Source organism: Poecilia latipinna, unplaced genomic scaffold (assembly GCF_001443285.1).
Source record: "Poecilia latipinna isolate Pla-1442-1.1 unplaced genomic scaffold, P_latipinna-1.0 Scaffold2176, whole genome shotgun sequence".
NCBI lineage: Eukaryota > Metazoa > Chordata > Actinopteri > Cyprinodontiformes > Poeciliidae > Poecilia > Poecilia latipinna.
The window spans coordinates 5,877-15,905 of record NW_015114792.1 but is presented as its reverse complement, the minus strand read 5'-3'; the positions used below and the strand labels follow the sequence as shown (position 1 = coordinate 15,905).

The following is a 10,029-nucleotide window of genomic DNA, read 5'->3' as shown; positions in this document are numbered from 1 at the left end:
ATATATATATATATATATATATATATATATATATATATATATATATATATCACAAAAGTCCCATTTAACATTTCTGAAAAGGGGTGGGAAGAAGTTAACGACTTATTTAATCTTACCCCTTCCCAAATACACCCTAAATACAACAAGCAAACGTATATATACACCTATAGTTAGTACCAAAATAATCTAGTATTGTTCCAATGCTAAATTTTATAGTTGAAAATTCACTTCCAGAGACATTCACATCCAACTACATACCAATACTCATATAGACATTCACACTCCCATACATCATACTGACACTATGGCCACCCAAGTCCACTTCCCCCCCAGCCGCCACCCAGCACCCCAAATGACAGTTCAATAGCAGCCACAGAGGGATCAGGAAAGCTAAATAGTTCAAACTACTTCCCCAATACAATGTATCTTATCCACATACATACACCAAAACAAACTGCACCATCATACATTGTTCATTGCAGTTTGACCCTGTCCTGTTTTGTAGATTTAACAAACCACACAGTGATGGACAAACACGGGACAGACTGAACAATGGCCATGTAGAAGATGACCAGCAGCTCCTATGGAAGGTTCTAATAATTACAAACTTATTAGTTGCCAAGCAAGGACAGTCTCTAATGGGCTGTCTTCCGAACAGTGTCTTTGATGGACAAACATCAAAGACACTACCTCAGATCCTGAGAAAGGGTGTTTCCTTGTAACTGCAGTATCCCCAGTAGACAGTTTTTGAGGATGATGAGGGGACGGAATGTGAGGGAATCTTTAAGAATTCCACTGTCATCTCCACAGTCTCCAGTGATTAAGTTCTAAGGAAACTCTGTTCACAGTAGTGGAATTGTAGATCCACCAGCCAATTCACTTCCAGTCTTTATGCAAACTGATATTTGTTCAGCATTAGATCAATGAAAGTTACCTGCCCAGTGCTGATGGTTCTTCTGCAAGAGAATATGCTTCAAAGCTTCATCTGCTGCTGTCAGTCAATCAGGAAGCAAAACTTTGACTGGGTTGGAGGGCCACAAAAGAACCAAAACTAGAGTTCGGACAAAAGATGGAAAAGCTCCATATAAAGCACAGGTAGGAGGCCAGATGACAAAGGAGAGATTCAAGCATTGATTCAGTTTAGTTTAGTTCAAATTTATTTACTCAAGAACAGAAAATTCAATAGTGCTATGTGAAATACAAAACAACTGTTGTTTTGTTGATAGGTTTTCTAGCCACAGGCTAATTTGCAAATCCAGTCCTTTGATTGGACCTTTATAAAAAAGACAGCTTTGTAAATCATTCTAGTCGCCAACTCTGGGGTAAGACCAGAGGTGGTTAACTTTAAAAAAGAAAAAAATATACATTTTCTCCAGTATTTTTTCAGTGGTCCCACTTCAAGATTTTAAGTGCTTTTTTGCATAATAGCACCATAGCTTTTAAAGCAGACTGAGCTACTTTTCTCCCGACAGTGACAGAGTGTAAGAATTGAGACGAAATCATTGCATGCCAAATCAACTGGGCAATTTTTCCACATAAATATTATCTTACAATACAAAAACAGTTTAGGTTGGTCTTAATGGCTCTTAGTAAAGTGTAGATCTGATCTATCTTAACCCTAACCCCATCTTAAAATGCTTCTCATGTTTAAATGTTCTCTAACAATTCCTTCAGTTTTATTATCCTGGAATGTCCAGTTGCCTTACCACACAGTCATACTGAGGCAAAGGGCGCACTCAATATAAGTTCTTGAGCAACTGAGCAGGGAGTCCATACCTTTTCAGTTTCCTGAGGAAGAAGAGAAAAGAGGTGTTCAGCAACCTGTTCAGGTCTGGCGTGATGTTGATGCCCAGGAATTTGATGTCCACACACTCCTCCCCTTGAATCGTTTTAGGTATGTGGACTGTCCTCTTGCATGTCCTGTAGTCTACAATGACCTCCTTTATCTTGCTGGTCTTCATCACAAGATTGCTCAGTGAATACCACTTGGACAGGTACTAGATCTCCTCTCTTCTCATCATTGTCAGACCCACAACATCTGCAAACTTTAGAACGCTATTAAATGAGTGGATTAGATTTGTGGGAGAACAGAATAAAAATAAAAACAGACTAAGTAAACAGCCCGTGGATGGATGTTTGGTCAGGTGGAGAGGCTACTGGGGCAGCAGACTTAAGGTGCTTTTCCATTAGAACACCTCTAACCAATATTGTCTCAGTCCACCCTGGCCAAATTCTTTTCCCAAAGCAGTTCCAGCCCAGCTCTGCCTGGCTGCTCTCAGATTTTCATACCTACTTCAGGGGTAGTACTAGCAGCACTGAGCAGGGTACGGCACTGAAACCATTTGATTAACAGCTGACCGCATTCATTCATCAGTTTGTGATTTACATCACTGAAAACTCCAAACAACATTATAGTTTAGCTGTGGATGGCGGACATGCCATCTACTATCAGAGAGCTGCTCAGTATGGAGGAACATATGTTGGAATCAGCAGGTACATGAGGGCTCATGACTGGTGAGTTGTGGATGGACCAAAATGCAGACAAGAGCTGGGAGCATGGATTATGTTGAATGTTTTAGGAATAAAACTAATAGCTTATAAAAGTCACTGAGAATGCATGGAGCCAGAGCCAAACAAAAACAGGAACAAGGAACAAAAAGCAAACATGGACAAAGCAAGATTAGACGAGATTTTACTGGAGGAATCTGCAAGTAGCGTGAGCAGGAAAAGGGTTTAAATAATGCGATTGTCCTAGAACAAAAGACCTGGGGTGATTAGCAAGACAATTGTAGACATGAGGGGAGAGAGCAGAAGACAGAATGAGGAGAAAGATAAAGAGAGAGAAAGTGGCACGTGGGTGAGGAGATCACCAAGGGGACTAGGAAATGAATGTAACAGTAAAGCAAAACTAAACATAGGAAACAGAATTAAACTAGAATAACTAAGGATAACTAGACACAATAAGAAAGGACTGAACAAAAAACCAGAACAAGACTGATCTAGCCAAAATAATAATAATAATAATAATTCAAACTAATGAACACAATATTAACGGAATTATAAATAAGTAATCAAAACACCAAAACAACCCAAAGAGCCTAACATCGAGTTGTCAATCTTCAAATGAGGGAGTCTGCTTTCTCTAAATCATTGCAAATTGGATAACACTTGAATTGTTTTTATCTAAAGTTATTTGAGAAGGTGAAACTCACTGTTTATTATGAATTGTTATATATATAGTTATAGTTGAAGTGTACTGTCAGTATCAGTAGCATTTTTGTCCCACATAAGAGCCACACATTATGTGTTGATTTCCTTATCAGCAGTGACCAGGCCATACTGCGACTTCCTCCTTCGTCAGAAACATCCATCCTTACCCACTGCTCTCCCCCAGCAGCAGGTCTTCATGTTGGCCGAGCCCAAGCGCAAAACCACCTTCTGGCATAACATTGGGAGACTGACACCTTTCAAGAAATAAAAATCAAACCAGAAAGGAGAAGCAAAGTTGTGAGAAAGAGAAGAGTTCGTGCCTCCATAGAGCCTTTTTAATCATTCCACTTTTCTTTCCTATGTATAACCTTTCCTGGAGGGATTTGTGGACTTGTATAGATAAAGTGGACTATAATAAAGGTAAAACCATCTTTTGAAAGCACTTTATTGGTTGGATAACAATCAGACATGACAAGGTCTCCTCGTTACCCTTGAGTTAAACAGTCACAATAAATTCTTGCCTAATGTACTTATGCTCCTTAAGACAAAAACTGACTGGTATTAATTCTGTTTTACTGCTGCAACTTATTGTGGGTCTCCTGGCTAAACTGCCTCTGTGAAAATGTTGCTTGGCAACAAAACTGTGTTTATTTACACTGCTCTGTGCTTTTATTTTATAATTTAACAAAAATTTCAGACTTTTCATTGTGTGGTAGAATTTCATATTCATGCTTATTCTGTCTGCTTTAAAAAAAATGAGGGAAACTATTTGGAGAATAAAATTCCTTGTGTTTTCTCTTTGCTAATGTATAGGGTCTTTTTACATGCTTTAAGTATTCTGTGGACTTTGTGTGTTGTTTTGGATTTGAATTTTCTCTTCTGATGTGCTAATATTCTAATATTTCCCAAGGAAGATTAGAGTACTTCAGTCTAAGGTCAAATGCCCAGCATAACCAAAAACACCAGCAACACATTCCAGCAGTCTGATCCTTGACCTCTCCACATCACTGAAAGTAAACCATTTATTCTATTTCTTATTTTTATTTCATTTTATATTTTACACAGTGTGATCTGACATGCATAAATATAACCAAACAATACAAGCTCAATAATAAAACCCTTATTATACTTTGGGGTGCGGTGCAAGGTGGCAATAATAGTGGGAGTTGGTCCAGAGAGCTGATATACAATTGCTTCAAATGAATGACAACAACAGTTACAGGTGCCACCCTCCACTTCTCGTGGGTAGATTATCATGAGACATCGCCGACTGTTAGATTAAGCACAGAAAATCTAACATTCGGTCAGAAATTATGTCCTGCACAAGATACCCCATACTAGTTAGCGAGTCAATGTTGAAGAGACCAAAGTTGATGGTTTTATTGTGATTGACAACCAAGTTAGCTGACCGAGCCAGGAGGGCAAACACACTGTGCTCAACGCAATGTTTCTCGGTAGACGATGAATAGTAGACCAGGTATATTTAATGGAGTTAGGTATGTCACAGCAAAAGATCCGGTGAGAGCCTCGATGGGTGTATTTTGGACGGTGCAGGTGGAAAATATTGTGGTGTAGAAGCTGAGCTGATGGTGGTAACCCATGCATATGTAAACAGATCTTTAAAAGCTCTGTGGCAAAGTACTGGAGCAGTGCTGTCATGGTGATGAACCAAAAATGACACAATCCAGGTTAGTATAAGCCACACATAGCAGCTCCAAATAGCTGCTGGAGACAAGGCATAGGCTAATGGTCTTCACTAAAACAAAGCAAAGGATGGATGTAGTTTACTGAAAAAGAAGGCTGAATTAACAATCAGTACATAGATAACAAAAGCAAAGTCAACAAAAACAATAAAATGACTAAAAGACCTTAAAAACAAGTCAGGGAGCAGCATCTGCAACAACGCAGCAGCATTCACTGTTACTGTAAGTGCAGTGGTGTGAAATTCAATTTGATATTTTACTTAATCACAGTTGCAACCGAGAGGCCCAAAACGACTTTATCTCAGCAAAATAAGTGCAAAAGAGAGAATTTTCGGTTTCTCAACTCCATATTCTATATTCCACCTTATTTACGGTCTAAACCAGTGTTTCTCAATTCCGGTCCTCAGGCCCCCCTGCCCTGCATGTTTTAGGTTTTTTCCTTCTGCTACACACCTGGATTGAATATTTTTGTGATCAACAGACTTCTGCAGTACTTGATGGTCATGCAATCATTTGAATCAGCTGTTCTGGAATAGAGGCTCATCTAAAACATGCAGAGCAGCGGGGCGGTGAGGACTGGAATTGAGAAGCACTGGTCTAAACACATCAGAATGATGAAGATTAACAGTTTTAGTAGTTTGAAACTAGAATCCAGAACTGTGAAACTTAAAGTTCTCAGTTTTTTGAATCTTTTGCTGAGATAAAGCTGTTTTGGCCCTCTCAGTTGCAACTCTCCTGAAACACAACATTTTGACTTGGTTCTAGTTGCAAAGCACTAGAACAGGGACATGCAGAGGGGGATCAGAGGGGTCTTGAGCCCCTGCCCCTTTTATCCTTTATGGTCCTATTGCCCTTTTTGATTTTTTTTTTTTGTCAAGTTTTTTTTTTTTTTTTTTTTTAGTTGTGGGTCAGGGAGCCTCTTAGTGCCCCTCAACAATAATATTTAGCTAAATATAATTTTGCAAGATAAATTAGTCTGGCTGCCCTCAGTCTAATGATGACCCAGTCTAATAATGAGGATTTTCAGTTTCTCTGCCTCCATGTTTTTCAGACACCAGGCCCAAGGTGGGGAGGAGGGGGGCGGATCTGCGTCCTCCAACTATGGACAAGATTTTTTTTGACAAAATAAACATATAGGTCTGATGTTGAAGTTAGAAAAACCGTTTATTTTTCGTAATAAGAAATATGAAAAATAGTCAAAGACCATCTTCGCAATACACAGGCCATACTTTTTCCAGCCCCTGAAACAGAAGCAAACACTGTACGTTCAGCCCCATAGGTCAGTATGTGCCTAGGTTGGCAATCCAAAGCAAGGCCGCCTTTGTTTTCTGGCCCCTGGTCCAGTTTGGATTTTGTTCCAGGACCATGACCCTCGCTGAGCCCCAGCTGTGCTGGATGTAATGCGAGCTCAGCAAGGCATAGGCCTTCCTCACCATCCTCCGGGACACATCTCACTCGTGTAAAACCAGTCGCGCCAGCATTGTATTTGCCGTATGACCCACAAATCTGTTTCTGCAAACCGGGCAACTAATTAAATAAACACAATTTTGTCTTTGTGGGCCCCCGCCAGGTGGGACTAAATAAACTTTGTGGGTACAATGATGTAGCAGCCATTTTTGGTGTCTGAAGCATTGCCCCTGCCCAATTGCACTCTGCTCCATCTGAAATCTGATTTTGGCATGAACGTGATGGTCCCTCAGGTTCCTGTTTGGTCAGAAAGCAGGTATGACCCTCCTATTGGTCAGCCTTCCACTAAGAGACTGGAATCCTACAAAAAAATTTCTCATAACCTTGGTCCAGATTGACGTTAGCAGGTGAGTAGGTGCTGATAAAAGGAAGTGACATGGTTCGATCTGGCTGCTTGGATTCAGAAAAGGTCCTCAAACACCTCCTTAAGAACCTCTGATACCCCCTGCTGGACAAAGCTATGAACAGAACCCTAACTGCTTCATAAAAATCTGATTTTTATGAAACCATGCTGTGTGTCCGGTATAAAAATCAGAGTTAAATCGAGTTAAATTGAGACTTCTGTGAGTATTTGTGCAAGATTATGTGTGAAGTGTCAAACAGAATTATTGAGGAACCCCCATCAACCTTTTATTCTCAAAAGATGAATAAGGAATTGAAAGTAGTCTGATTTAAAGTTAATTAAACCTTTATTTCTAAAAGAACACCAGAATCTGGTTTTAAACCGAGTTAAATCCACCTTTTATCTTCTATTCTTTACCTTTACTATTTCGTTTTTTAGTGATGCCAAAAGAAGCTATATAACTAATCTGAGCCCGGAGAAGACTTACCCAGTGTTAGCTGCAACGGTTCAGCTGTAGCCTCACGTGTTCTCTGTGATCAAAATGGCAGCATGCAGCTGTAGTACATAGTAAAGAAGGAACCGTAATGCACTCTGGGGAAGTCCAGCAGCCATATAGTCCAAACCTGATTGTCCGTTCAGGTTCTTTGCCGATCTCTAACTTGTTTCAAAGCTTGTTTTAATGCATCTAGGTCGAAAGAGGAGCTCATGCTGATTTTCAACAGTATATAGTTTGTCAGATGTTAAGACTCCTGTCCCCAAAATGCAATAAACAGCCAGTATAAAATCAATTAGCAAATTTTGTTTTTACACAAATAAGGTGTGCATTTTCAGAAAGTAACCCAAAAACAAAACAAAGTAAATGGGGGAAAAAAATCTTAGCCTGCCCTCACAAACACTAAGGCAAGACAAATAATCCAAAACTTGGTGGACTAAAAAAGGAAATCAAATTCAAGAGACAGCAGGAGCAGTGATATAACTGCATCAGATAAACCCACGTTCTCTGGTTTACCACACCAACTCTAAAGTCACCCTTGATGTGGTAGATCTGATGCAGCCCTGCGGCATCGAGTAACCACATCCCCAGGTAACGCAACCCCAAAACGTCATTAATAGGAGGGCCCAGGCAGCAAACAGTGGCGCAGCACACACCTGGTCACACAGGAAATTGACACTTTGCCACCATCCTTCCAGCTTCCCTTTTAAGGAAGCTCAAGCCGTGGAGGGAGTGACACCTGGTGGTTCCTTAGAGCGAAGACCTAAAGCTGAGCAGGGTGTGTGCATTTCATCTCGGGGTAGCCATGTTTGTTTGGTGATGTCTTTAATGTATTTATCTCCTTTAGCTCCACAGACAATGCTCTGAGGCCCAAAAGGTGGAGGCGAAGCTGTGAGGGATACACAGACCTGGGCACTTTTCTCAAGTCTTTTAGGATAACCCTGAATGATGTGCCGCCTCCTAAAAAGAAAGTGGAGGCCGGATTCCGCCCTGACAAGTAGCCTCCTTGACAAGTTGCAGTTAATTCAGTTTAAGACAAGGCGGTACCACCTGATTGAGTTTTTTTTTTTCTTTTCCTCCTCTTACTGACCCTACCATACCAGGTTCTGATGCAGGGCATGTTATATTCAGGTCTAACCGCATGCATGGGTAGTTTCTGTCTCCTGGCTAAATGGAGCCGGTAGAAGCTGGAGAGCTTCATTGCAAAGTCCAACTGAGCTGGGAACTCTAACACTGCAGAGGAGGTCCTGGAGATCTGCACAGCGCTATCCACCGCACCCCAAAAGCCAGCCAGGACTTTATGTGCCACATCCAGGACCAGAGGTGAATGGGACTTGTCATTTCGGAGAGCAAGAACACTGTCAGCAGAAGAGGTGGGTTCCTTGATCTTGTTTTGGAAACTGACACTTCTGTAATTAAAATAATAAATTAATAACTTTTTTTTTCTTCCACATGACTCTTTGCAACCAGGACTTTCATCAAGGGGTCCATCGCATGTGACTACCATGGAATATTCACTATTGCTGCCGAGGCTGGCAGCTTGCAGGGTCCCTGAAGGCAGGACAAGATGCATAGATTTACTTTTTCAAGTCTGGGGACCATGGACTTCTGCATAAACTCTCAAGTCCACCTGTGTGACAGTCATCCGCAGCTCGCCATCTTTGGCTGACCAATAAACCGTTCTGCCAACATCATCAACACCAAATGTCTGTTAGTGAAGTTCCCAGGCCTGGCAGACCCATTTCTCCTAATAAAAACAAGAGACATCAAGCTGGGAGAGGAAATCTACGTGGACCATGGGGTGAGGCAGCACTCGTTTAGGGTTGGAAGGCCAGGGGATGATCTTAGCTGGATGGGTGAGGTTGGCTCACCTCCCAAGAGAAATAATTTAGTCTTATGTTGACAATGTTCTATTCAATAAAATTTGAAGTTTTAGTTTTGTAATTGCTCTTTTCTGTGTACTCCAAAGTTCAGTATGACTTTAAATTGTGTTGTTGCAATTAAAGTTTTTGTTTTGTCTTGTGCTGCTAATAACCCCCCCGCCCCCCATTTTTTCCTTCTGGTCCTGGATAGAAGACGGTTGACCAACCATGGTACAGAATGTTTTCTTTTTACATTTGTTGTAAACTTTGGCTTTGAGCATGTGTAAAATGTTTGGTCAAAAGGCCAAAACAGCTGACCTTCCTTGCAGTGGAGGACATTTTGTGTCAGTTCAACCCAAAATAATTCTTCTTTGGGCTTCTTGCTGTTCCTGTTATCGTCCACTAGATTGAGGCATTGCCATGTCAGGTGGAATCTGGATCACTGTCACAGCTATTTTCAACTTTAGCATTGCTTCCTGTTGCATAAAGATGGCCTAAATGAAACACACTGAGGTTTGTGGATTAGAGCTGAGAAAATGGAACATATTAAGAGGTCAGATTCCTTTTGCAAGATACTGTAAATGTCATGTTGGGTTCCAGTTTCTATACCCACATACAGAACACCACCAGGAGAACAGATAATCAGATAAATAAAGTTTATTTCAACAATGTGAGAATCTGAGTCTGGTCCTTGGGAGGGTCTACCAGGGTCGTCTGTTTTCTGAAGAGTAGTGAGAGGAAAATTTTGAGTTCGAGGTCGTCAGAAAGATTGAATCTTTGAAACAATCAGAAAGATCTTACTTGTTTTAATTCCACAGACTTTAACCAAAGAGGAGATACTGTGGGTTCCAGGGTTGGGTCTCTTTGTGGGCATTCTTGAAGTAATTCAGGTTCCAGTGAGTTCTTGATAGAATGGATTCTTTGTTGGAGATGAGGAGGCCACATGTGGTG

General features: G+C 40.9%; 1 protein-coding gene and 1 long non-coding RNA gene across 5 annotated transcripts in view; both read left to right on the top strand.

The window, feature by feature from the left end:
- The window catches only part of arhgef4 (Rho guanine nucleotide exchange factor (GEF) 4), a 45,165-nt gene extending 41,149 nt beyond the window's left edge, over positions 1–4,016 (top strand). For 2 of the 4 annotated variants that reach the window (XM_015017668.1, XM_015017671.1), the window contains exon 10: positions 3,324–4,016. In XM_015017668.1, coding sequence (XP_014873154.1) covers positions 3,324–3,478 — 155 coding nt within the window. In that variant the 3' untranslated portion in view covers positions 3,479–4,016. The remainder of the gene's footprint in view (positions 1–3,323) is intronic. The other 2 variants (XM_015017669.1, XM_015017670.1) reach the window with 2 other exon arrangements.
- A 1,421-nt stretch (positions 4,017–5,437) lies between these two features.
- LOC106936575 (uncharacterized) lies at positions 5,438–9,240 on the top strand. The gene is made up of 2 exons (XR_001422158.1): positions 5,438–8,589; positions 8,687–9,240. It is a non-coding gene; the product is annotated as an uncharacterized LOC106936575 (long non-coding RNA).
- The last annotated feature ends 789 nt before the right edge of the window (positions 9,241–10,029 follow it).